Here is a 27,185-nt window from a genome sequence, read left to right on the forward strand (position 1 = left end):
AGCTGTGTTGGGGCGAACCTTGCCTGGGACAGGGGCCGGCTCCCGTCCCTCTGGTTTGAGGCAGAATGTGTCCTTTGGCTTCTGACTCAAGCATTTCATTCCTTCCCACAATCCCCCTGGACTGCCAGTTGATCTTGGTCAAGGGAAGACCCCAAATTGCGTTCACCTCCAACCACACCCATGGGTGGGCTCCCTGAGGGTGGGTAGACTCCCGTGTCTCACTGCCCTGCACGTTCCCTGCCTGAGCACTCAGATCTCCAGCACCCACGGTGCTGAGACAGCGGGGCAGGGCCATTCTCTGCGATGTGCCCGCAGGGTCACCACCCAGAGCCCAGTTAGGACTGAACAGTGAGAGCAAACAGACCAGCAAGTCCCAGCGACAGGGAGAGACGATGGGAGGAGGGTGCAGCTGAGGGCCAGGTGGGTGCCAGGCAACGGCTGTGGGGACAGGGCCCCAGCAGGAATGGCCCGGCTGGGGAGGCAGTGGGCCCAGACACCACTTCCAGGACAAGCTGCCACAGGAATCGCCTTCTCACCCAAACTCAAAACTGCGTCTTCCTTCATCCACAGACATAAGGACGTTTAAAATCACCGAGTCCACTGTGGAGACCGTGCTGACAGGCAGAATGTGGGTGTCAGGGGACAGAAGGGGACGCTGAGGAGAGACAGCAACATTTGTGTGGTTACGAAAGCAAAACCCGAACCGAAAGGACCTCATGCAAGGTGCTGGCCAGCGGAGAGTCAACGCTGGACGGGTGTTGATGGCTGGCACACAGAACAGTTGTTTTTCTGCGACTGACTTCAGACTCTTCACTTCTAAGCGAGGCTTGTCGGGGACGGTTTCTGAGAACGCGGCACAACCAGCAGCAACATGCGCCCACGTGGCCAGGGCCGAGGACCGGTGCCCAAAGCGGGATAGTCGGAACCTCCCTCCGCAGCTGCCCTGTGGCCAGCCCCTGGGGCACTTGCGGGGTTCAAGGGTCAGTGCTGCGCCCCACCTGCTGGCAGGGGCTTCGTGGCCGCTTTGAACAAACCGACACAGGGAGCTCTAGAAACTGCTTTTATAAAGTGTACCTAGATTAAGAATTTAATAACATAGTATGTTTATATTAATAATTATTTACAGTTGTTCCATTTTCTTTTTTACAAAAAACAAACTGGAAAAAGAAATCTTACACTTCTGCATAATAAGGCAAAAAACCACTTTTGCACATTATTATTTTAATATATATCTGTAACTTCGGTTCCAAGTACCAAGGGAGGGCCAGGGCTGGGCCTGAGTGGGGGCCTCACAGTGTGTTGGACAAAATGACCGTTTTCTCCATAAATAAGACAAAAAGGATCCCTGGGGCTCTGGAAGGGGATCTGAGGCTGTTCAACTGCAAATCGGAACTAAAAGTCAAAAAGCAAAACCTTTTTTCTTAAATGTCTAAGAGCACAAAATTGAAAAAAATACAAATCTATTATAAACGCTCCTCAGTTGTGGGAAAAAGTGTACAAACTTGAATTTTCTTCCAACAGCCTGATGTTGAGCTCAGCAAGCAGAAAATCACCCTCAGAAAGGCAGAGTGGGAAACCCGCCCCCCCAGGCTGCGGGACAAGGGGCACCACCCAGACCCACGGGGCTGTGCTTAGTTGCTTAGTTCCGGGACGCGCACGGGGAGGTCAGCGCGCAGGTGCCAGAAGGTCCACGCCAGGCGGCCCGCGGGGCTACCGCGCCTCCACCTCCTGCGGGTTTCGAGACGGAGAGTAGTCAGGCGCCTCGCCGGGCGCCCCGAGTGGCGTAGTCCTGCTCCTCGGAGACGGCCTGGAGGGCGTGGGGGCCCCGCCCACGGCCACCAGGGGTGGCGGCGCGCCCAGCGCAGCGTTGGCGGGCGGGGTCCGTGCCAGGAGTCCGTTGTGCAGCGCGGCGGCCGCGGGCCCGAGGCGCGGGTAGTGCAGGGCGCCCAGTGCGGGCAGGAGCGCCGCGCCGTCCAGGGCGGCGGCGGGCAGGTGCTGGGAGGCGCCCAGGTGCGCAGCCCGCACGCGCTCCAGCTCCTCCCTGCGCGCCGCCCGCAGGCGCTCGGGGCTGTAGTCGTGAGGCTCGCGGTCGCGGTAGGGACGCTCGGGGGGCTCGCGGTGGGCAGGGGCAGCGGGTGGGGCGCGGCGGGGCAGCTCCAGGCCACGGTAGGCATCGCGTAGTGGCTCCCACGGGAAGCCCAGGGGCGCGCCCTCCTCCTCCGCATGCTCTTCCTTGACCTTCACGTCGCCCTCTGGCGGCTTCCCTGGGTCGCGGCTCAAGAGGCCGGCCAGGCGCAGGCTGTCACCCAGGGCCACCTTACTGCAGGGGGACTGGGGGAGCGCGGCCAGCTGGGCGCCATCCTCCTTGGCTGGAGAGCGGCTCTCCTTGACTCGTGGCTCACCCTGGCCGCGGAGCGGGAGGCTGCCGCAGGGGGCTGCGGGCGAGGCCTGGCTCAGCAGGCGTGACTTCTCCAGGTCCCTGGAAGGACAGACACCCTCAGCCTCCAGGCAGGGCAGACTTCTGGTACGGGGATGCCCATGCAAGCTGCCTGCTGCCAGTCCCCACCTCAGCACGCGGGGCCACCCTCACCCACCAGTGACCTCGAGGTCCTTGGAGGGTCCTCCTGGTTGGCACCTGCACCCCAGCCCTGGCTCCAAGTGCCCCAGGCCCCAAGCTCCCAGCTCGGTGGGGACAGGGCGGGTTGTGGGACGGGCCCAGGTTCCAGGACACACTTCCCCACCTTCCACGCTAACTTGAGTGCCTCACCCTCCCTTGATCTTGCCATGTGCAGCCCCAGGAATGAAATGCCCCAAATTCAGGATTCTGGAGAAAGTGGGGGGAGAGGGTCTCGGTGGAGGAGCCAGGCCAGGGGCCGTCCTCTGCTCCTGTCCACGTGGCCAGCGCATGACTCCCCAGGGACCCTCAGGTCCAACTCTGCTGCTGACCACCCCAGCCCTGCCCCACAGCAGATGAGCTCAACCTCCAGCCCCTAGTTCAGGGGGCCGCACAGGTGTTCCTCCCAGACCCGCGCCCCAGGGGCTCAGCACCCACCACCTGAACAATCCGGCGGCATCCCCTGCCCTGCGGGTCCTGGCTCCCCCAGACGCCCCTCTGTGGTGACAAGTTCATTCTCTGCTGCCCCCTCCTACTGCCCAGATCCTGCCACCTCAGATCTCAAGGGTGGGGCCCCACTCACCGCTCCCGAGCCTCCCGGCCCTTGTCTGGTTCCCGGTCGTGGTTGGTCAGAGCTGAGACCCGCTCGGCATCCACGGGCTTGGGCCAGGCCGGGGGCGTGGGGTGGGGTGGTGGCGCCCGGTGCAGCCGGTGCCAGGCCTCATGGGGGCTGGGCAGGCCGTGCATGGTGGGGCCCTCCTTACGGGCAAAGATGCCGCTGCCTGCAGCTGGGGGCGGTGGGAACGTGAGGCCACCACTCTGCACACCCCACCAGTGGCCCCTGCAGAACCCCAGGTGCTAGGGAGCACAGCGTTCCCGGATCCCAGGCCGGCACTGCGGTGCGTGTCCCTGGGGTGTCGAGGACAGGGAGCCGGGTGCAGCTCAGACCACGCAGGGAGCCCGCCCTCGCGCGCATGCACGCGTGGGAGTCTGCAAGGGAGCCCGTACGCGGCGGCGGGACGGCGCACATGTGTGGGCAGAGCGGGCATGCGGGCAGGGCACTCACTCAGCGTGTGGCTTCCCAGGCCCCCGAAGGCAGTGCTGCCCAGGCTCCCCAGGCCCCCGAAGGTGCTGGGTCGGCTGAAAGGGTCTGTGGAGGCAGCCGGGCTCAGGGCCTGTGTGGCTCTCATGGGGCGGGGCTCCCACTAGGCTCCCCCCACCCGGCTCCAGAACCCGGCAGGTGCCACTTTACCATCAGAGGGGGTCCTGGTTCTCAGGGTCACCTCCCCGCCTACCTACATCCCTAGCCCTAAGGCCTTTGGAGGCCTCCCAGACCACAGGGATATCGGGGGCACCTACCTGTCAGGTGACCAGTGGGCAGGAAGCTACCAGGATGGGCTGAGGGTCCGAACTGGTTGGTGGCGGGATGGGTGGCACCTGGAGAGAGCAGGTTGCTGGAGCCCCTCATTTCCTCTGGGGACCCCTGCCCCCCAACGTGCAGGAGGACCCCAAGGCGGAGCAGGGTGGGAGGTGCCTCGCCACGCGGCCTTACCCACGCCGGGGAAGAAGGGCTGGGCCAGCTCCTGTGGGCACTGGAATCCCGCGAGCAGGCCCGGCGCCGGGGGTCTGTTCAGCACGTCCAGCTTGTGGGGGTCCAGCTGCATCTGCTAAGGGACAGAGCGTGTCCAAGGCTGCCTGCATGGAGAGCACCGGGCGCCCCTGCGGCCACAGGAGGCAGAGGGACCACGGAGCCCGTCCTGGTTCTACCCTCGTGGCCGCGGCCCCACCTGGGTGCACAGGGGTCCTGGCAGCAGCAATGACTCGGGGGCTGCGTGCCCCCCACAAGGGACACTGGCTTCTTCACTGCCCCTAGGGGGTCCCGTGCGAGCACTTGCACTTTGAAACACCCCGCGTTCTGAGACAAACCCAGTGACTTGGCCTTCATAGCACATTCAGGACGCGAGAGAACGAAACGTGTGTGGAGGTGACGTGTTACCAAGGCAGCACCCGGGGGTCAGGACCCCTCTGTGGTGAGGGCGTCGTCTGCCTCCTCCCACAGCACTGCCCGACCCAGCGCCCAGGCGAGGGGCACACAGCTGATGCCAAGGGCCTGAGCCACGCGCACACATGTGCACACGCGTATGCATGGGGGCCCAGCTCACCTTCATCCGCTGCTGGTGGTGGAAGGTCTGCCAGGCGATCTGCACATGTACTGCGCACCATTTCCCCGGTTTCTGCGACAGGTGGGCGACGGCTCAGCGGCGAGCAGGAGCGCCGTCACCCCCAGATTCCGGGTTCCCCAGCATACCCCAGGCCCACCCAGGAGGTGCCCAGAGTCCTCCCAGAGGCCCTGACACACCCTGCCACCCCCACGTGCAGGCGCTCACCCTGACTGCTGTCCGGAACGGGTCAGACACCTGCTGTCATGGAAGAGGCGGCGTTAGGCCCAGGCTCTGCAGGCAGACCCACCCTGCGGGTGGGTGGGGACGCCACCCAGGGAGGAAGGGAGGGACTGCACCCACGGTTGTCACCTACCCTGGGGCCCTTCTGGAGCAGGGTGTGAACAGTGCTGGCCCGGCCCGTCACCTCGATGGAGTTTGAAGTCTGAGGACAGAGGGACAAGATGGGAGATGCCGCTGAGGCCCCGGGCCCTGGCCCTGCCCCAGGGGTGGCTGGCTCCCCTCTGCATCCTCTGCCTGGAGGAGGGGCTCTTGATGCTGCGGGCGGGGGCCAGGGTATGGGCTGCAGAGAAGGGGAGCTGAGGGAGCCCTGTCCCTGGTCCTGGGGCCTCGGGGGCCTTCTGCCCCCAGACCTCACCCCTGCACTGCCTACCAGCCTTATGCCCACCCCCCCCACTGAGGGGGTGGGAACTCACGACTCAGGACCCTCGTGGACCCTGGGACCGAGGTGCAGGAATGCTGAGTGCCCGCGGGGGCGCACACGTCCAGTCTGCACACTGCCACCCCTCTACACCTGGGGACACTTCCGTGCCCGCCCCACCTCCCCGGGGCAGCTGGTACCTTGGGCTGAAAAGCGCCCTGGAGGGACCCAAAGGGGCCTGGGTGTGGGAGCATGGCGGGCAGTCCTGGGACGGCAGGAGGGAAGGACGGGAGAAACTGCAAGAGGAGGGAAGGCGTTCCAGGGCTCCCGCAGGCACGCGCGGTTCTGGGGGAGGCTGGCCCAGCCCTCCGGCTCCCTTGCCGCCTCCCTGCAGTGGGGAACACTCCACCCTCCGCCCCACAGCCCCCAGCCGACCCTCGGCAGACCAGCAGGGGCCAGAGGCAGGGACACTCACGTTGGAATGTCGCAGGTAGGGGCTGTCCAGCTTGGGCGTGTACTTGTCAAACTGCAGAGGAAGAGAGTGCAGGGTGAGGCCCAGGCTGCCCGCCAGGACCCGCCATGGGCCCTGCCCACCCACCCACCAGGCCCGGCAAGGCCTGCATGGCAGTGCTGCCTCCTGGGGCTGCCGGCCTGGGGGCACGAGCCCCACGGCCCCTCCTGTTCTAAGGGTCCCGCCACTGGAGACAGAAGGTGCACACGGGGCTGCCCGTGAGCCGAGGCAGGAGGCAGCTGCAGCCCCGCTGGGGGCAGAGCCCAGGGGGTGCCGAGTGGCCTCCACCCGACAGAGCACCGGGGGTGGGGGGTGGGGGGGGGGTGTTCCCTGCCCCCTCAGTCCTGTCTGGGACACCGGACCTGCGGTCCTGCTGCAAACCAGATGTCGGAGCCCCACACGGGGACAACTGGCCCCAAGGCCACATCACACGTGTGCAAACGTGGGGCGCCCGCCTGAGCCCAGGCGGGGACCAAAGCAAGACCAGGAGGAGGAGGAGGGGGTGGCTGGACAGACGGACAGAGGGGCGTGGTGCTGGTCTGCGTGCAGGCGGAGCGTGTGCGTGCCTGCGGCGTGACCCGCCCACACGGGGCCTACGCACCGGCAGGGGTGCGGCGGGCGGCAGGACGGGCGTCGGGGGCGGCCCCGCGGGGAAGGGGGCGAATGTGTGTTGGTGCTGGTGTGTGTGCTGGTGTGTGTGTTGGTGCTGGTGGAACTCCGCCCGCAGCAGAGCCCCCGGGCCCAGCGAGGCGCCGGGCCGCTCAGCACTCTGGACCAGAAAACGCGCGTTCAGCTCTTGCCTGAGCAGCTCGTGATCTACAAGAGAAAAAGAGAGAGAGACAGAGAGGCACGTCGGCCGTGGGCTCCCGCGGGGCGAGGCGGATAGTCACCTGGCACTCCCGGGCTCGGCAGGCCAGGCCGCGGTGGCCGCTCGCTAGGTGCGGGCCCCAGGGTGCAGGAGAGAGAGGGGCCTGTGACCAAGTACCAATCAGAATCCCCGCATGAGGCCGGCAATACATGATTGGCGGGCTGAATGAGATCAACAGGCTGGCATCTAAAGGCAAGAGAGAAGACCGTGAGCCCCAAGACCCACTGGCCGCGGGGCGCCGGCCCGACCAGGCCACCCAGACCATGGCCAGGCCCCGTTCCGAGCCACGGAGCTGCCCCCAGCCCAGTCTAGGCTGACTCAGTCTTAGAAAGACCTGGACAGGAGACCCATGGAGAAACCCTAAGTGAGGGGGCACCTGCCAGAACCAAGCAGGGAGGGGGAGGCCGGGCGGGGCCACTGTTCACCTCAGACCCCCGTACTCGGCAACTCAGTCCTGCCTGCACCCCGGAGAACCTCGCCCATCCCCACACCACCCTCCCTCTCCGTACAACTGAGCGTGAGGGGGTGGGAGGGGACACAGCCCCTGCCCCCCGCCAGCTGCCTGACCAGGGCTCAGGACGGAGCAGGCACACGTCCACGTCTGTGCACACGCCTGTGTGACCCGAGGCCCTGGCGGGAATCAGCTGTGCCCGGGGCCGTGGGGCCGTCCCAGGAGAGCTGACTGTCTGGGGCTCCGCGCTCACAGGCGCTGCTGGGTCGCGAGCCCCGCCCCCAGCCCGCCGCTGCCACCTGCCCTGGAGTGAGTCACAGTGGAGGGGACAGCGACCCCAAGCCTGCACAAGGCGCCCGGACCTACCGGCATGGTGTCCTGGGATGACCAGGCTGTCGGCCGGCAGCGCCGGGGGCGGGGGCAGTGCCGCGGGGGCCGCGAACATGGCTGCCGAGTGGAGCTGGTGCTGGGCCTGGGAGCACAGCGCCGAGTGTGAGGTAGAGAGGCGGGCGCCCGGCCCGTGCGGAGACAGGGACGCGTGCTTGGCGAACCCGAGGCTGGGGCCGCTGCTCCTGCTGCAGGGATGGGGACTCAGTGCCCGCCAGCGGCGCGGCCCCCACCTGCCCCCACCTGCCGCCTGTGCCCACCTGAGGCCGTGCAGGCTGCTGTGCGCAGCCGGGCCGTGCCCGTGGTGCCCGTGGCCAGGGAAGGCGCCCAGGAGCAGAGGCACGTGGGGCGGGGGCGGGGCCCGGGGCTGCGGGGGCGCAGGCAGAGGCTGCGGGGCGAGGCGGGGCAAGGCGGGCACTTCCTTCTTGACCAGCGGGCTGGCAGGGCCCGTGGAGGGCGCCGGGCTACGCAGTGGGGGCGGGAAGGGCGGCTCCGTGCTCAGCTCGCGACTGCGCTCCAGGCCTGAGACCTTGGGTGCCGCCCCGGCCTTGGCCTCGGTCTGCTCGCCCAGGGTGGGACCTGCAGAGAGGACCCAGGTGAGCGCGTCTGTCTGAGGCAGCCACAGCCTGTGGTCACAGCCGGGGCTCAGACGCCTGCTCCCGGGGCCAGGACGCAGACCCCGAGGTGTGCTGTCTGCTGCAAGCCCAGCTCAGGACGCGCGACTCCACGTTACCAACGGGAATGAGGGGTGGGCCCCAAGTGGGGCCCGGGTCTGCAGGCAGCACCGAGGGCGGGGAGGATGGAGGGCGGACACCCGGGGCCTTTGGAGGGAGCAGCTCCATGGCTCCATGATTCCAGGCTCTGTGGCCTCCAAACACCTGTGGTTTTAGGTGACCAGGCCAGCGGGGCCGGTGACTGGGGACACCGCCTGCATTCCTGTCCCGTCCAGTCACATCTGGATGGAGCCTTCCAAGCAAAGGGGCCCCTTTTCTGTGCTGGGCCTGGTGACGCCCCTTCTGGGCCAGAGCTGGACAGGCTGGTCACAGGGGCCTGTCCTGGCCTTGGATGGGACAGGTGCCAGCATCCACCCTGCAGAGCAGCGGCGTCCAGGAGAGCCGTCTGGGACAGTGGGAGGCTGTACCCTAGCCCTGCCCCCCCCGGACCACAGGTAGGGCGGCGAGGTGGGGGCACTTCCACAGGTGTGGAGGGCGGGGACCCCACTTTGGGAGCATCAGCAGGGGGCTCTGACCAAGGCCCCACTCCTGGCGCTGTCTTTCCCGAGGTCTCCTCTCCGGGACACCCTCTCAGCCACAGCACCTCCCTGCCAAGACCCTGCCCCTGGGACCCAGGCCCCAACACAGCCCCGCCTGGGCCCCGCTCACCTCAGGGCTGTCCTGTCCCTGCCCAGAGGCAGGAGCCCAGGCCAGGACGCACTTACTTGTATCGGCTGCTGGGGCGAAGAGCTTCTCGGAGCCCACAGATGCCTGGAAGAGAGAGGAGGGTCAGAGAGCGAGGGCGGATCTGTCCCTGAGGGTCAGGTCCCCACGTGGAAGGCAGCCCTGCCCAGGCCCAGCTAGCTGCAAGCACGCGGCCACGCAGGACACGGAGCCCACGGCCGGGGAGTCACGGACACCCTGCTCAGCAAGGCTCTGTGGGGCCTGGCATGGAGGTGGTGGGGGATGGCGCAGCGTTCAGGGCGCCCACAACCCGCAGCCAGGGCCACAGCACACCACCGGCCACCCCCAGAACTAACCCGGACCACGGCCACGATGGCACGCTGAGCATGCGGGTACCGCGCACCGTGGGGGCGGGGGGTAAAATGCCAGGGGGCACCCCCACAGGCAGGCAGGGTGGGGCGGCGCCCTGTGTGTGGCCGGAGGCTCCCCGCAGCTCTAGGCAACAGCTGCGCTCAGGCTGCCCCAGCAGACCCAGTCCTGGCCGTGGGCTAGCCCAGAGCACCCATTCCACCGCCTGCCCTGGCACCCCTCACTCGGGGCCCGCAGACAGCCCCACCCTGGACTTCTGGGTGGCTGCCGGGGCAGGATGACTGAGGTGCCCCGGGACACCCCTTGAGGGGGCCACGACCAGAGCCCCGAGGACGGCGGGTGTGGGACGGCTGCAGGGGTCGGAACGCAAAACGGTGCGGCCGGTGGCACGGGTTCCTCGGAGAGTTAAATAATTACCCTCGGGGTGTGCCCCCCAACAGAACTGAAAGCAGGGACTGAAGAGAGACCTGCACCCCACGTTCCCAGCAGCAGCGTCCCACTGCCAGGAGGCGGGAAACCCAAGTGGCCGCAGACGTGGGTGGGTGAGTGAGAGGGGGTCTGTCCGTACGGAGGGACCTCGTTTGGCTTCACAAAGGAAGGAACTCTGCCCTGGCCGGTGCGGCTCTGCGGGTGGGTGTCATTCCACAGACTGAGAAGTCCTGGTTTGATTCCCAGTCAGGGCACACGCCTGGGCTGTGGATTTGGCCCCCGGCTGGGGTGCATACGAGAGGCAACCGATTTTTCTCCCTCATATCGATGTTTCACCCCCTCTTTCTCCTTACCTCCCCCCAGGAGTAAATACATAAAATCTTAAAAAAAAAAAAAAAAAAAAACGAAGGGAATCCTGACTCCTGCTACAACACAGATGAGGACAAAATGCTCAGCGACATGAAGGGTCATGAAAGGACACGCGCCGTGGGGCCGCCTTCACCGGAGACTGAGGAGCGGAGCTGCAGGAACAGAGCTTCAGCCAGGGAGGCAACACTGTTGCGGGGACGCAGGGACGGAGCGAGGTGACGGCGGACAACACTGTGAACGGGCCCGACACCCCCGAGCTGTGCGCTTACTCGGGGTACAGACAGTGAATTCTCTTCTGTGCGGCTCACCACGATAAACACAAGTTTGAGCGCGAGGGAGCCGCCCTCCGCCTGACTGTGGGGCTGGGGGTGCCGTTGTGACGCCTGTCGAGCGCGTCAGGCTGCCCACAGGGGCATCCCATCAGTGGCAGGACGGCGGCAGGACACACCGACAGGCCGGCAGCCGGCCAGACAGGACCCCAGCCGGCTGGGTGGAGGGTCTGTGGGGCGAGACGGGTCACCCAGACGGGCAGCATGTAGGGGGAGGCCAAGACCCCGCCTCACTCCTTTCGTCACAGTAACCCCAGCTGACCGACGACAGTGACCTGGAAAGCGAGGCCATTCACGCACAACACACCATGGCCCGCACAGTCGCACTGGGATGGAGCCTTGGTAACGCGTCCCCAAAACCCAAACCAAGAAGAAAACGGCAGTGAGCGCGGTCCCCAAAACACAGCGGTTGGCAGGCAGCGACAGGGGCCCCTGACAGCTGCGGACACAGCCTGAGGTCAGCCACAAAAGCGGGAGGGTCCCCACAGGGCAGGGGGAGCAGGACGGGCTGTGGGCAGTGCAAGGCCGCCCACCCGCCCGACCATGGGGGCCACCGCGACCTCCTCACACCTCTGGGCAGGACACGCACACAGATCAGGCGGCTCCCACGCAGACCTGCGGCCAGACCTCTCCCCTCTAAGGAAGCCGCCCCTTCAGGTCCAAGGGCAGCAGGGACGGCTAACTGCCCAGCAGCCTCCGGGCCCCCAGGCAAAGACAGGGCTGGTGCGCCCCCTGCCCAGCGGGTGGACAGAGGGCGGGGCTGGTAGCTGTCACCTCCTCCCAGGGGGTGGGTCGTGGAGAGGGGGTGCCAGGAGGGAGGTGGCTGAGGCCCCAGCAGCCAGGTCTGTGGGACCTCAGGGTGGGCGGCGGAGGGGGAGCTGGAGAGACGTGGGCCTCACAGCACCCGGCGGCAGGGTGGAACCCCATCCCTGTCGGAGCATAGCTCTCCCAGCAAGTCCCGGTCGGAAGAGAAACCTGACAACGCACCACTCAGAAAACGCTTCGCGGGGCGTGACCCCTCTTGGTCAGGGACCGGGGTGGCGGGGCCAATTCACCCAAGGCCGCAGCGCCAGGAGGTGGTGCCCCAGTCACCGGACAGTCTGGGGGGGGCAGGGGGCGGGGAAGGAAAGCCGACTTCCCGGCCCTCCAGACCTGCCCGGGCAAGGGCAGGCAGGCCACGCTCCCAGGGCCTCCGGCCCCCAGGCCCGCTCTGCCACAGTCACAGTTTGCTCCGGGAAGTGGAGGGATCCGAGCGCCCGCAGGCAGGACTGGCACCGGGCCAGGGTCGGCCACGCCCGCTGGGGGCGGGGCCTCTCGGGGCGCAGGCACGGAGGCCGCCTGCTGGGACTCGCCCCTGCAGCCAGTTCTTGGGTCCCATTCCGGGAGGGTCTGCAGCGGGGCAGCTGACCCAGGGGGGCGGGCAGCCCCAGAGCTGCCACCAGACCTGTGACAATAACTTGCCGAGGCTTATCTACTGGGACCTGGCCACGGGAGCCGGCAGCCACGTCCTTCTCCAGTCTTGGCACTGAGCCGGTTTGGGGGTGACAGGAAGGGGTCACTCCAGGCCAAAGTACAGGGGGGAGGTCCCTGTACAGTTCAGGGTCCCGGTGGAGGGCTGTGCGGGCAGGGCGTCAGGGCCAGCACTGAGTTTCCCGAGGTGCGTAATCCCGGCGGTGGTCACCGAGCGCTTTGTCTGTGAGGACCCGACCCGCGGGGCAGCCTCCGCTGGCCGCGCCCCGCCCCAGACAAAGAACTCCAACTCGGGCAGGTGAGCGCGGTGGGCCCCGGGGAACCCGGGTGGCCGAGCCCGCGCGGGGCGCAGACAAAGGCGCGCTCCTCCACCACGGCGCCTGGCCCCGCCTCCGCCGCAGGACCCCAGCGCCCTGGCCCCCAGCCCGGACCCAGGACCCTCTGACCGACTGCACCCCCTCCCGCCTGTCGCCACGTGCGCTCTGGGGGTTCAGCCTGCAGGCCTTTGGATCTTTCCGTGCCCAGCTCCGGGGAGAGGCGAGGTGACACGGCACCGGGGGCCTCTCTACAGGGGGCGGCTGCTCTCTGGACCCCGGGCCCAAAGTCCTGGGTCCTCACCGAAGCCACCAGCACGCACTCACCGCGCGGGCGCCCCGATTCCAGTGCGCTCTGTCGGCGCTCGCGGCTAGTCCTCTGACCGGAGCCAGAGCCGGAGCCCCAGACCGGAGGCATGCACGCGGGCCCCCGCCGGCCTGGGCCCGTCGAGGTGGCCCCTCTCCTGGCGCGTCCTGCCTAGCCGGAGCCCGGGCCGGGGGCGCGCATGTCCACCGCTCCGGCTCGGCGCTCTGGACGGCTTTCGGGGAACTCGGGGCCCCTGAGCGCCGTCGGCGCGGCGAGGGGCCGAGCGGCTAAAGGCGCACTGCTGGCGGGCTCACAGCAGCGGCCAGTTAGCGCGGGCGGGCGGGGCGGAGGCGGGGCGCGGGCAGGCCCGACTAATCCAGCCCGGAGGTGCGGATCTGTCCGCGTGGGGCTCCCAGCAGTCCCGTCCCATCTCTGCGACCTGGTCGGGGCGCGCAGTGCCGGCGAATGCTTTGTGGGCCCAACTCCTCCTCCCTGGCTCAGAGCAACAAGTACGGATGGCTCCTGTGCCGAGTTTACTGAGGGGGAAACTGAGTCACGAAGCAGGGAGGTCAAGAAGCTGGACTTGAAGGGCGACAGAGCCCCCGCCTCTGTCCCACATAAGTTCTGCCTTCCCTGTGCCTCAGTTTCACCATCTTAGAAACGGGAACGCCAAGTAGGAGACACCAGCAGTTCCCCCACGTGCCGTGGCTACAGCCAGCCTGCCACCCAGACCAGCCCCAGAGCCTGCGGACCACTCCGTGGGCAGAAGCCGGATGCAGATCCAGGAGCCACTGCCCATGGGAAGGCCGAGTGTGCACCTGACCCCCACGCAGGCTGCCTCAGGGCAGTGAGATGAGGAAACCCACACAGCTCACCGGGGCAGAGGTGCCCACCTCTCAGCTGTCATGAGGTTGGGGACACCAAGGCAGCTCTGGGGGGGCGTTCAGGGACCCGCGGCCTAGAGCCCCTGGCGGGCGGGTCGGTGGGTGCATCCGCGCCCTGGGAACCAGCCCCAGACTCTGCTGGGCCCCCGCCCTTAGAAGCCGGCTCAGTGCACGCAGACACGCACACCTGCACAGAGCGCAGGGATCTCCAAGCAGAGGGAACAGCAGTGCCAGCCTCCAGGCCGCTTTGCTCTGTTTGCGCTATTTTACCAAACACACGCATCCCCTTCACTGCCACCCCCCCATCAGTCCCCGGAGCCTGCTGTCCCATGCACGGAAGGAGCAGACCTCAGACAGCTGGCTGTGTGTCAGGTACTGTGCTCACACCCTGTAGCCATGAAGCTGCTGGGCCCTCACGCCTGTCCTGTGTGGATACAGCACGGTCACCCCATATCCCCGACGAGGAACCTGAGAGAAGCGAGGTGACCTGACCAAGGTCACGTAGCTGGTATGTGGCCGAGATGGGACTTGAACCTGGCAGACATATGCAGGGTCCCTGAGCTTTGGAGGAGCAGAGACCACAGCTGGGACTCCGGATTATGGTGGGAGAACAGCCCCGACTGGAGTGGGTGTCTCTCCCTCCTGGAGGGGCGTCTGCGGGCGGCAGCAGCAGGGAAGTGCCTCAGGCAGGGGGTGCCCTGAGCTGCCTGACACCCACAGCACAATCCCCAAGGGGTGCGACCTAGTCCCGGGGATCTGAGAATGACAAAGCAGAGTTCAGACTGCTGCTGGGACTGGGTGCACCTGGTGCCACCCTAGGGTCCTTACAAAGGAAAGACACTACTCTCCTGGCTTTGGACATGGAGAAGGACCAGGAGCCCAGGAATGTGGATGCCTGTAGGGCTGGAAAAGGCAGGGCACCGATTCTGCCTGGAGCCTGTGAGACCGGCCAGGCCTGCACCAGGGCAGCCAGTGAGACCCTGTGGGACTTCTGGCTCCAGACTCTCCTTCTAGGAAAGGCCTGGACACAGACACAGGGGACAAGGCCCATGAGGACAGAAGCGAAGACTGGAGCCACGAGGCCACAAGCCAAGACGCCCTCGGCCACCACAGGCTGGACAAGGCAGAGAGGACCCGCCTCTGGGATTCCGGACTTCTGGCCTCCAGAAATGGGAGAGGATGAATTCCTGCCATTTAAGCCCAGGACGTGGTACCTGAGTCCAGTGAGGCATGAGGCACCTAGCCAGTCCACCCCTGAGTCAGGTGCCTTCACCGGCCCCAGAAGCAGAAGCCGTGAGCTCCACGGGGCTCCCTGAGGTAGAGCGTGTATACGTGTGCACACAGCTGTAAGTGCGCGTGACGCAGGGATGTGGCCACTGCTCCCTGTCCCCCGACAGCGCCTATAGTGCCAGGGCCTCTTAGAGGAGACAGGTCCCTGCTTGGCTCATCCCAGCAGCCGCCCGCGGGCTTCCCCTGGGTCAGGTACTCACGGCAGTGTCTGGAATACCTGCCTCTGTCCCAGACACAATTACGACCCCATTTAGCAAAGAAGAAACCGAGGCTCTGAGGGTGGAGGGCTGGCTGAGGAAGCCTGGCCCTCGGCTGGGTCCAACCCTGCATGTGCTGCCATCCTCTGCCCCCCCAAGCCCCCCACAGCCCTGCTCCCGTAGCCCAGGAGCCACTGAGGCCGAGTGTTGGGAGTAGGGGGTCTGGCCGGGAGGCTAGACAGAGAGACAGACACCCCTGGAGGGAGGGCCGTGGCTACACGCAGTGGATGGGGTGCCGGACAGCTGGCCACCTGGCTGGGCCACTTGGGCAGACAGCAGCCAGTTGAGGCCCAGCAGGCCGCCTAATGAGCCCCACATAATTTTCACCCCGTGTTTTCCCCATAAAAAAGCAGTTAGACACAAACTGCAGTCTCGCAGAGAGGCCATCTGTTGCGTGGCTGCTGAGCCTCCGGCAGCAGAGGCTGCCCGGCTGCACCGAGGGGCGGGTATTCACAGGGGAGAGGCTGTCCCGTCTGTCTGTCTGTCTGTCTGCACGTCCACCTCCAGAGCTGCTGCTGGCTGGAGAGGGGACCTCAGACCCTGGCGGGTTTCAGAGGAGCAAACTGGCCAGAGACCCAGAGCCCTGGTCCTTCTCCTGCCCTGTCTGGGTCCAGACTGTGACCAGCACGTGCTGAGTCCTGCAGATGGACCCCGGGCACGGAGCGGTAGCTCCCTGCTCTCCTGCCCAACCTGCATGTTCAGCTGCCCCCAGTCCCTGCACCTGTCCTCCCGCAGAGCCCCGGTGGCTCTGCCGGTGTTTCTGGGAAAGTAACAAGTCGAGCCTGTTCCAGCTCTGTGTGCAGCGCAAGTTCCCAAGGGCTGAGTGAGGGATGGGGGGCGTCCCATGGATGCCAAGGAGCTGCAGGAGGCCGTTCTAAACATCAGTCTGTGGCCAGGCTCCACATGGGGGTGGGCATTGCCACAGGGGATGCCCATGTCCCCTCCCGCATCCCCACAGTCACAGTCCTGGAAGTACTGGGGAGACACGTGGCCTTCCTGCCTGGACCGGCCCTTCCAGGAGCAGTGGGCAGCCTCACTGGGTCAAGTGCCAAAGAAAGGAAGTTGGTGCGCCCAGGGGCCAGGTTCTCTGCTGGGGGGCATGGCACATAGCTCAGCCTGACTGGGGAGGTTCCGGGCGAGTGTCCACCACGGTCTGCTTGATGGGCCTGGAGGTCAGTCCTCACCAGAAACCCAGCTCAGGGAAGGGATGGCAGGGGACTCAGGTCTCACTGTGCAGACTCTCGTTACTCACTACCCTGAACCCCGGAGCCAGCAGCTCTGTGCAGTGGGTGCCCGGGCGAGAGACTCACGGTGCACAGAGCTCTCTGCAGCCAGGAGGGCGGGGCGCTGGGGACACGTCAGGGTGAGGCCGAGGGGCAGGCACCTCCCAGGAGCGGGGCGCCCGATGCACTTAGAACGAAACCTGAGCCTCCTGCTGTGACTCACACGATGCGGCCCTTCGGGGCTCAGCCCCAGCCCCAGCCCCATGGGGCGCGGCAGCACGGCCATCACTGCTGCGCCTGTAGGAAGCGGCCCGTCCTTACAGCCAACAGTCAGCAGGCCGAGAAACGGGACTCAGGGGCCCCCGCTGGCTCAACAGCTGCCTTCACTGACCCAGACGCGGCTGAGGGCAGAAGCCATGTGCCGAGGACAGCCGAGCGGAAGACGGGAGCTAGGTGACCAACGACAGGCTGAGCCAGCCTGGAGGCCCACACCTGGGCTCAGGGGAGGCTGATGAAGCCACCACTGAGTTCCGTGTCTGTCACAACAGCAAGGGCGGCTCCACCTGCTCCGGGCCGTGTGCCGCAGGGTCGGCCTGACACCTCGGAAGCCAGAGCTGCCATGAGGGACCCTGGGGTGCAGGGAGAAACCCGCCAGGACCCGCACTGATGGGGCCAGGCTGAGCTGGGAGGGTAGCTGTGTGTCTTGTGCAGAGATGGGCCGAAGGCCCTGGGCAGAGCAGCCAGTGGCTGCAGGACCTCAGCAACCCCTCCCCACTGCCTCTGAGCAGCCCCGGCTTCCAAAAGTATTTCCTAAAAATTGGTTTCAAGGCAAAGGAGGTGCTGAAGGCGATGAACAAGCTCAACACCTTCCCCAGCGCCCTAATCTGATTCACTACAGCGAGAAGTCACCTGCCTGTCCCGGCACCCACGCAGCTGCGGGCAGAGGGGACTCGCAGGATGGCTAAGGGAGCACTGGGGCCGCAAACAACGCCGGTGACTTATGCCCCTTTCCCCGACAGCCCAGACCACCACCACAACGCCCCACTCAGGGTTTCCGGGCTGACTCCCGTGAGGGCACATCCCGGGCATTGTGACCTCCTCTGTCCACTCTGACCCCCAGCCCCTGTCCCCTCCCAGGCCCCTGCCAGGTGGCCTTCCAGCCCCCTCACACCTGTGCACCTGTTTGTCCATGGAGCGGCCTGTGAGGGGGGCCATCCACCCATCTGCACACAGCTGGGACAGCCCTTGTCCAATGTAGTCAGGACAGAGGTACACACAGGGACCCACGGGCCACACAGGGATGCACGGGGACACATAGGTGTGCATGGGGATGTGCAGGGACACAGGAGTCCAGAGCCCCACAGCCAGACTTCCCGATGGGGCTGACTCCATTTCACAAAAACTTGCCTAAATACTTAGCCGGTGTTCCGCAGCCTCAGACACATGATCTCCAGCAGGATGCTGGTCCTCCCTCGTGCCCAAGCCCCTGCCCCATGAACGCTCCCGTAGGGACGAGTAGGGTGGGGGCAGGCAGCCCTGCTGGTCCCACCACCTGCAACCCTTCAGGTGGGACAGTCACTTGCTCACCAAAGACAGTGCCATGGGCCCAGCCTCAGCATGTCCCTTACCCTCTGCACCTCAGAGGCTCTGGGACAAGCAGGTGCTTCTCAAAGCCACTGCCCCCCAGCCCCCCGTGCAGAGCTCAGCACACAGCAGGTGCTGCCCCCTTCCCCCCCAAGGTGGCTGGGACCAAGGCTGGAGGCCACGCTGCGGCTGTGGGAAGGTCTGGGTTACCCCTGTGCTCACACCCTGGCTGCGCGAGTCCCAGGTCACGGGACCCTCACTGTTCCTTAAAAGCAAGGGCAACTGGGAGGTGAAAGGCACCGGCATCCAGTCGCTGTGGTGCAGGGAGCCCCATGTAGTGACAGGGCCGGAGCTGGGCCTCGCCCGCCCCCTGTCCTGGGGAGCCTGGGAAGCGCCCCTCCATGAGCGTCTCTAGCACCTGGACCTTGGCCAGGTGAAGCTGGAGCCCTGACCTGGGGAGACCACACGCCCCCCCCACCCTGCACGCTCCTCAGGAGAACCAGGACCTCTCTGCTGGGTCTCTGGCACAACCCGCGCGGTCGGGGTCAGCGGGAGGGGCTGGGGCAGGGACTCACCTTGTCGTCCCCGTCGCTCTCGCTGTCACACTGTGGGGAGAAAGAGGGGTGAGTCAGCACTCACACCACCAGCACCCGCAGGGCACACTGGGAGTGTTGGGGGGACCGAGGGGGAGGCTCCGGTAGCCTCACAACCTGACCCTGGGCCTCAGGCCAGGGGTTAGGGCGTCCTTGGCCCGTGGGCCCAGGGGCCCAGGGTGCAGCACACGCGGCCGGGGCTGCAGGAAGCCGACGGGTCAGCGGGACGGGCGCGGCCGAGGCAGGACCAAGGAGCACCCTCAACGGGCACATGCTCCCACCCAGCGCCCACGCGGGGCCCGCCGGAGTCCCCGCCTCTGCCCAGGGCCAGCAGGGAGGTGAGGGCTTAGGACAGGCCAGGCCAGAGGGGCGGCCAGCCCGGGGGGAGCCGGGGTGCCCGCTCTGCAGCCCCTGAAGCTGCGCCAAGTGGAACCTGCCCAGGATAACCTAATCGCACGGACAAACCGGAAGGGCTGCTCTGGGGACCATGGCCACTTCCCCTCCAAGAACACGAAGAAGGAAATCCCTTCCCAGTAACGACAATTACGACATGTTCACATCAAACGAGCTTCGCTGCTGAGGACACACCTCTGTAGGCCGCGCAAGGGGTGCTGGGGTGGGGAGAGCGTGGGGGCTGGAAGCTGGGGGCAGCCGGGGGCAGAGGGGAGCGAAGGGTCACTGCGCCTTGGGCCGGGCCTGAGCGCAGCCAGGGAGCCAGAGGGAACGCCAGGGTGCTGACGGGCAGCTCAGGACTGTTCCGGCTGGGAGAGAGGGGTGAGGCTCTGGGGTCGTGGCCTGTGGGTGTCAGGAACCCCTGCCCACACAGACGCTGGTGGAGCTGCCAGAGGCCCACGTCCGGCCTCTTCCAGTTTAACTGGCAGCTCCAAACCCTGGAGGGGAAAACAGCCCATCAAACCGTGGGTGAGGCCGCGTGTGCACACGCCTGTCCCCCAGGCCGTTCCCCATCCCTCCCCACCGCTCTCTGGTCAGTGTCACCATGACAGCTCAATGATGCGACAGCAAGGAGGCCTGGGGGTGCTGTCCAGTGCGCACACAGATCCCATAATTAACCACACGCACACGCCTGTCAGCCGCGGCGTCACTGAATCCAGTTATTAAGTCCTGCAGAATTAATGTCTAACTGAGATGGAGCTGGAATTGAAGGCAGCCATTAATCAGGGCGAGGAGGGAAAAGCCGCATCTGTCTTGTGGGAGCTGCCTCGGAACGTCCTCCAGTGTATGTGGGGGAGTCCAGGCAAGGGTCATGGAGGAGGGGCAGACCCCAGGCCCCAAGGGGAGGCCCACCACGGGCTCGGAAGCAGACGCCAGCTCTGCTGCTGTGCAGCCTCAGGCCAGGCCCTGCCGCCGCTGCACCTCAGTTCCTGCGCCTGTGACCCAGACAGCAGTCCCCCCCAGGGGTGCTGTGCGCCTAAGGGAGAGAACACAGGCAGAGGCCAGGACAGTGCTGGGGCGCACCCAGCGTGAGACAGCGCTGCAGGATCTCCGTCACCATCACGGTCACCACCAGTTACCATCATCATCTCCCCACAGGCCAGGAACAAGGGGGGCTCCCTCTGCAGCGGCTGGACACACGGGCCTGCGAGTCCCTGAGGGCCTCCCTCAGCCCTGCAAGTGTCTGCTCTCATTCATGACTGTGACAGCTGAGGCCAGGAAGGGGAGTCCTTGGCCCTGATGAGACTCCCCCCACTACTTGTCCTGAGCTCCAATCCCACCAGCATGCAGCGCACCCCTCAACTGGCCCAGTCGCCCTCCCGGCCTGGGCGCACGGGGAGCCGGTGACCCCTTGTCCAGGGCCACCCTCTCTGCCCGTCCTTCAGTCGGAGCAGAGGCCACAGTCCTGACGGCACAGCAGCACCCCCAGGGACCCCAGCGCACTGGGCTGAGCTCTGTCACGTGGGGCATGTACCCCTCTGCGCACCCCCCGGGCACTCATGACCACTCAGCGAGCGACAGGTCAGCGGCAAATGGGAGCTCAGGGATCTGCACTCCTCCACGGCCCAGGTCCCCATGTGTCACCTGTGCTACAGATGTGAGGCGGGGGCCCCCGAGGGTCCCCATGTGTCTCCCATGACCACAGACGTGATGCGACGTGGGACGCACGGACTGCCCAGCCCCCGCCCGCGGCAGGGAAACAGCCCCCAGACCTGCCTGAGGAGCCACAGCAGGCTCAGCCCGATGCTTTTTTTTTTTGAAGCCAACATTTTGAAATCTGGAGCGTGCTCATGAACACCCCAAGCATGGGGAGCCCCGTATGGGAAAGGCTCTCCCGCATCCCCTGCCTTCCCAGGCCTGAGGGTTGGTCCCTGTCACGTGCGGGGAACGACCCATAGCGGCTCCTGCAGCCAGATCCTGGTTTACGTCCTGCCTTCTCCACCTACAGTGACAGTGGCCACCACACCCCCCCCGCCCGCCGCGAGCCTGTCTCATCTGCAGCCGAGGCGGCGCCTCCTCCGTGGGGTGCAGTGGGGTTAAGTGAGTCAGTGGAGGCATAGTGCTCAGCACAGCAGCGGGCAGTCAGGGCTCCATAAACGTGAGCTTCTGTCATGGTCAGCGCTGCCACGCCCACTGCTGTCACCACTGCTGCCTTCACCTTCATCATCGCCGTCACCACCATCTGCACCATCACCATCACCATCATCACTGTCATTATCACCCTCAACTGCCCTGGTGCCTTCCCTCACGTCAGACCGGCCAGACCCCGCCTGCTCGCCCAGGCGCACCTGCCGGGGAGGCCTGCCCACGCCCCACCACAGGGAGACACCAGCAACGGTGGGAACGGGCCTTCCCGTCCTCAGCACGAACATAATTCCTGCTTCACAGCGGCGCTCAGAGGCCGCCTGTGTCCCACTTCTCAAACAAAGGCATGAAAGACCCACAGGCGGGGAGACCCTGCCGCCAAGCCCTGGGCTCCCGTCACAGGCTGTGGCTTCCAGGTCTGGCCCAGAGAAGCCCGTGAAGGTGGGAAGGGGAGGGCAGGGGGCTCTCCCTAGAGCAATGGAGACGGAGGGGCCAAAGGGCTGTGCTGAGGGAAGCATGGGCCCTGCCCCAGAGGAAGGTCCTGAAAACCTCCCCCAGCTTCCCACTCAGGGGACCCCGCCTCAATTCAGGGGTCAGAGAGACTGAGGGGCCTGCTAAGGACCGTGGGACCCCCGGCCTGAGGGTGAGTGAAAGGCAGCGGAGAACTCCACTCCGCCCCCAGGAGCACGGAGAGGTCTGAGCTGCCGGACCTCGGTGTGGACCCCACCCCCCAGTGGTACCTCTATGCCCTCACGTGCTCTCCGGGGGCCTGGGGACACCAGGGAATCCCAGGCAGCACAAGTCCTCATGCGGGCAGTGTTTGCTGGGCGTCACGTGGGGCCTGCTGGCCTGCATGTGCGTGCGTGTTGAGGCCTCTCCCACGTGGGCACCTGCCTAACGGGTGCCCCACCCCACGGCGTCCTGACAGGTGTGTTGCCAGGAGCACAGGCCGAGCTGACAGCGGAGAATCTCAGCGCGAGGCCTCTCACTTACCCAACATCGGAGGCTTGGAAGGGCGTGGGGGAGGGGCAGAGCACCCACCTGCTGGCCGGAAACCCACCCTGCTCCCTGCATCAGGGTGTGAGGGGCTTCCCTCCCTTCCTGCTGCAAAGGCTCCGTCCCGACGTAGGACAGAGCCAACTAAGCGACCCAGCGGACGGCATGCCGGGAGCAGAGGGAGGGGTCATGTGGAAAGGCCCCTTTCATCCTGGGCCTGGACTCTGCTCCGTGGCAGCCCTGGGGCTGTGGAGAGCCCCCTAATGTCCCGCTGGCGGGGGGGCCCACCACAGATCGACCGCTGACAAGGGAACGGAGGACTGAGGCAGAGCAGTCAAGACACGGCACTGAGGCCCCAGGACTGCCGCCAGGGCCGGGCGCCTCCCGCAGGAAGTCACGGTTGCCCCTGATGGCCCACGCACGCCCGGCGGCACCTCAGAAGCTCTGCTCTGGTCCACTCAGCTAACTCCCTTCATAGGAGTGTTCAGGCTTTAAAGCAAAACGAAGCACTAATCACCCAATTAACAAGGAGGTCACTGCAGCCTACAGCCGGCAGCACACACGCCTGCGGAGCAGGTGGCCGGTGAGACCCACTTAGCAGAGACCCAGCAGCGCCGCCACCTGTCACAGGTGCAGAGGCCACCTCACTCGTGACCCGCAGCCCCTCACGGCGCAGTCCCAGCAGCAGGTGCAGGTGCAGACCCGCCCAGTGCGCAGGCTCACGCAGGCCCACCCTCCACCGCAGCCCTGCACTGACACACAGGCACACACGTGTGCCGTGCAGGGTCTGCCTGGGCCCCACCCCCTGGCGCCCCTGTCCACTCCTCTTCCTCCCCACCGGCCCCTCCCTCCGCGGCCCCCATGAGAGAGGCCTGGGCTGCAGAAACTGTTCAACAAATGCTCGGGGACCGCCAACAGTGGCCACCTTAGGGCTCCTCCCACCCCCGGGCCCACCTGCACCGCAGGGGACAGGCCTCCCTAGATGGTGGGTCCAACATCAAACCTGTCTCCCTTTTCCTCATTAGCGGCTCTTCCCACGCGGCCCTCGGGGGCCTGAATAATGAATGAGCCTGTGTCACACAATGAATAAAACATGGCCCCCAGCCCCACACACCCGCTGACCTCTTGCAGAGTCAACTGTGTTAATATATTCTCGTGTTGTCAGACTCAAAGCGCTAACTGCCTTATGAATTATTTATCAACACAAAAGTCTTAACAGAACAGCGTTAACATTAATTCCTAATGGTGAGTCCCAGCAGCTCGCCTGTTCCACATAATTGGATCTCAGCTCCCGGCAGCCCAGCCCAGGCCCCGCCCCTCCCCAGCGCACCCTGCCCTCCGGCCCTCGACTGCTGCCTCCAGCGGCCTGGGGGTGTGTCCTTACAGAGCGGCTATGTGCAGCCTCCGGGGACAGGACCACAGCTCCTCACAGAGCTATCAGTGAGCCACACAGGCACAAGGTGCCACGAGGTGGGTCCACTGGCACCGGCCCACCCAGGCGCCCCCAACCAGACCTACAGCCGCCTTGGTTCTGGGTGCCCCAGCTGTCCCACTGCCTGCAGGAGACCCACGGCTGGAGGAGAAAAGCCCGGGCACCAGGCCCTGCGGCTGGCACCCGCTCCGCCTGGCTCGCCATGCTCTGCTCAGGCACCGTGCAGGTGACCTGTTGGCCGTCTGCTCCGCCTCTGCCCTATCTGGGGGGGCACAGCAATTCCCCGCCCAGCTGCCAGGGAGCCGCAGCAGCATCCGCCTCGGGAAGCTCAGGACAGAGGCCCCCAAAGCCCCCCAGTGCCACAGCCACTGGCCTAGGACAGCAGTGGAGGGCGGTCCGGCTGTTCTGCATCTGGTGGCCTGGTCCCCTACCCCAATCTCCACATCAGGGTCTGCGTCCCTGGGAGTTTAGCTCCGAGGAGGCTGGGGCTGACCGCTGGGACTCACCCTCGCTGACCTCAAGTCACCCAGGGAGGTGCTGGACAATGGGCAGGGGACACAGGGGAGGACAGGACAGATGACAGCCACACTGCACCCCAGTGCCCGAGAGGTGGGCCTTGTGAAGGACAGACAGGTAGACAGGAGGGAGGCCAGGAGCGGCTGGGCTGTCACTGCAGGGAGGTGAAGACAGGGCCACCCTTGCTGGGTCTGCCACCCCAGCCACGTGCACAGGAGGCACAGGGCACCTGCGCCCACCCAGAGGCAATGCCGTGGCCGCGGGCCTGCCCCACTCAGACATGCCTGCGGCGCCCACGTGACACACACACACACACACACACACAGCAGCTCACAGGTGAAGACATGGGGCTCGGGGAGCAGCTTCACTGCCGTGCTGGCTCAAGGGCGTCCTGTGCTCAGAAGTTCAGCGAGCACAGCTCCGGGCTCCAGGAAGAGGCTGGCGGGTTTTTATTGCTTTTGTACAAATTACAGTCGGTCACTCGGAAGTGGCCGAGGAGCGGGGCGACGATGTCATAAACCCGCCTCGTGAAGAGGAGCCTACATGGCTGGGGCTGCAGCGAGGCCACATCAAAGGAGCCAGCAGGTGGCTCTGCCAGGCAGCTCCTGGGGTGGGTGTGGGCACCCTGGGCACCTCCCCACACCCCAGTGGGAGTGAAGAGGCCCACCCCACACGTGTCCACCCTTCCTTGGCCTGTTCCCTGGGTGCTTCCCAGGCCTGTGTCCTGCTCACAAAGCGCTGACACCTCCTGGCAGGCAGGATCCCATGAATTTGACACCCTAGGGGGCAAGGGGACCCTCATCCCACCACCAGGGCACAGGCCACGCCACTGCTGCTCCCTTCTGGCTCTCGCCCCCAGGACCCTGGACCCCAGGGCCACCTGCTGAGGAAGCCCAAGCGGCCCACGTGGGAACCACCTCAGGGGAGCTGAGGCCCCCAGCCACCGGCTCTGCCTGAACCCCACCCCTGCTCTGCTGGGGTCTGCAGCTGGCTCCACCTCACCTGGACCCCGGCCCATGGGGGACCCCTCTCAGCTCAGAGCCTGGGTCCTCGTTGGCTGGGAGCTTGCTTTATTCACCATCATCTTTAGGCCACAAGCCACCACCCCACCCTGGACAGGGACATGAGATATTCGGTTCCTTCCCAGCACCTATGACAGGTGCAGTGCAGACCCTCAGGAACTGCCGGATGGAGGAGGAGGGAGTAAGAAACGATCTGCTTCACACCTTGAATTGCGGCTGACAGCCAGACCAAACCCGGGGAACGGGAGCTGGGCACCTGAGAGGACGGGTGTGGGTGGGTGGAGGGAAGGCCAGGCTTCCTCCTGATGAGACAGGGGGTCTGAGGAGCACGGTGCTGGCACATGCAGGGCCACAGGGACACCTGAGTGGGGCCGCCTCTCCCCCAGGTCTCAGCAGAGAGCGCAGCCCTGAGCAGGGACCCCTCCTGCAGGTGGTGCCTCTGTGTGCTCGTCTAGAGGTCGTGGGGTCCTCACTGGTAGGAACGTCCACCTAGGAGTGTGGCTGTGAGGATGTGGGGAGCTAAGGTGCCGGCGAGCCCTGCCTGGCTGGCTCATCCCAGCTCAGAGGTCACCACACGCCCGAGTCAGGGCTCTGTCCCTGTAGCCTGGCCTTAGTGGCATCAACATCCCCATTTCTCGGTGAAAGGGAAGCCCCAGGCCCTGCACCTGCGTCACCAGAGCATTGCTGGGTCATCGTGTCCTTGGTTGCAAGTGGCCACGTTAAGGAAATTCCTTTCTGACTAATGTCACGGCGCCGACGGCGTGCTGGGGGTGGCATGAGCTTCTGGGGAAGAGGCTGTTGAGGATGAGCGGTAACTGGGGGTTTGCTAGCGATAAGTCTGGGCAGACTGACCCCTTAAAGTACCATCTGTAAACCAGGTGACAAATGTCCAGCGTCACCTAGTGCAGGAATGCTGTCAGGACAGGGCCACCCTGCCAGACCTGAGGCCCCAACCGCAGACATGCACAGGTGGCAAGTGACACCCGATGCCATGTGGCCATGGGCCTCACAAACACGTGGCATGCCTGCAGTGACAGCCATACACACACAGGTGCACCACACAGGATCCCAGACATCCACATGGAGATACACACGTGTGGCAAACATGCACCCAGTCACACATGCATGCACATCCACTACACCTAGACACACTGATGAACACGGGTGAGCGACCCAGACCCACGCACGCAGCCCTGAGACAAAACATTTAGGTGCAGCCAAACACGACCCTGCCAGGGACACGCGGAGACGTGCATGTAAGAGACACCCTAACACACAGGGCGAGTACACACACACGCACACGAGGGGGCCCTGGCCTGAGTGGGCGCACTGGCATGTCCCGATGTGGGGGCCCCGTTGGCACTAGCCCAGGCGTGTGCCTTCTGCTGGGCAGTGGTCACCTGAGCCAGTGGCTCCTCCCACCTTCCATGGGGGCAGGGAGAACGGCCTCCTCCTGGCTTCTACTCCTCAGAGTGCTGGGATCCTGCCTGCAACCCCATGTCCCCCGGACAAGGCGCATCTGGTCTAGGCCACTGCCCTTGTCCTGCAGAGCCAGGCAGGAGCCCTCGGGCACATGTGCAGCAGGCGGGGTCCCTCCCCTGCCACCACCTGTCGCTCCAAGCAGCGGCCGTTGGGGGTTAAGCGGCAAGCAGCTGGCACGTTATTACGGTTCTTCCCCCGGAAAATGTCAGAGCAACATTTGGGAGATGCCCTGGGGTCTCATACGTGGTGGGAAGCTCCCATGGGCGTCCCTGGGCCCAGTCCCTCGCAGGTCCTTGGACACCCACGCAGGCCCCTCGCCCACCCGGCTGGTGGCATTCTGCCCCCACTCTCCTAATCACTGTCCCAGCTGTATTCCCACCGGAGCCAGGGGCTGGCACGGTCCCAGCCAGCACTACTCAGCCACCAGTCAACTCCAGGTGAGGACAGCCCCTGGGGCCACACCGGGCCTGAGGGCAGACTAGCGCACCAAGGCTGCCGGAGGGAGAAGAGGGCGGAGTCCTTCCACGGAGGCAGCATGGGGCTACCGCCCAGACTGTACAGCCCCCTAAGCCTGGGCAGCCGGGTGGGGAGGGTTCACACCTTATAAAAAGCCACAGTGATCAGAGCACTGCTGCCAGGCCCTGGGCTGCGGAACTCACAGCAAATCAACTGCGGACAAGGTGGTGGGGCCCCGCCCTGCAGGGAGCCACGGCAGAAAATCCCCAGAACCCGC

General features: G+C 65.6%; 1 protein-coding gene across 2 annotated transcripts in view; it reads right to left on the bottom strand.

Moving 5' to 3' along the window:
* Positions 1 to 1,056: 1,056 nt before the first annotated feature.
* FBRSL1 (fibrosin like 1) overlaps positions 1,057 to 27,185 on the bottom strand; it is a 51,656-nt gene continuing 25,527 nt past the window's right edge. The window contains exons 5-21 of one of the 2 annotated variants that reach the window (XM_090257448.1): positions 18,449 to 18,478; positions 9,090 to 9,135; positions 7,912 to 8,230; positions 7,631 to 7,839; positions 6,931 to 6,999; positions 6,547 to 6,761; positions 5,910 to 5,960; positions 5,635 to 5,730; positions 5,150 to 5,218; positions 5,002 to 5,031; positions 4,777 to 4,848; positions 4,167 to 4,278; positions 3,974 to 4,051; positions 3,681 to 3,764; positions 3,198 to 3,402; positions 2,768 to 2,824; positions 1,057 to 2,479 (exon numbers count right to left, since the gene is read on the bottom strand). In XM_090257448.1, coding sequence (XP_090113574.1) covers positions 1,711 to 2,479; positions 2,768 to 2,824; positions 3,198 to 3,402; positions 3,681 to 3,764; positions 3,974 to 4,051; positions 4,167 to 4,278; positions 4,777 to 4,848; positions 5,002 to 5,031; positions 5,150 to 5,218; positions 5,635 to 5,730; positions 5,910 to 5,960; positions 6,547 to 6,761; positions 6,931 to 6,999; positions 7,631 to 7,839; positions 7,912 to 8,230; positions 9,090 to 9,135; positions 18,449 to 18,478 — 2,511 coding nt within the window. In that variant the 3' untranslated portion in view covers positions 1,057 to 1,710. Of the gene's footprint in view, positions 2,480 to 2,767; positions 2,825 to 3,197; positions 3,403 to 3,680; positions 3,765 to 3,973; positions 4,052 to 4,166; positions 4,282 to 4,776; positions 4,849 to 5,001; positions 5,032 to 5,149; positions 5,219 to 5,634; positions 5,731 to 5,909; positions 5,961 to 6,546; positions 6,762 to 6,930; positions 7,000 to 7,630; positions 7,840 to 7,911; positions 8,231 to 9,089; positions 9,136 to 18,448; positions 18,479 to 27,185 lie in introns of both variants that reach the window. The other variant, XM_090257447.1, reaches the window with a different exon arrangement.

The sequence above is a fragment of the Furipterus horrens genome, unplaced genomic scaffold (assembly GCF_987537825.1).
Source record: "Furipterus horrens unplaced genomic scaffold, mFurHor1.1.pri manual_scaffold_11, whole genome shotgun sequence".
In the NCBI taxonomy this organism is placed as follows: Eukaryota; Metazoa; Chordata; class Mammalia; order Chiroptera; family Furipteridae; genus Furipterus; species Furipterus horrens.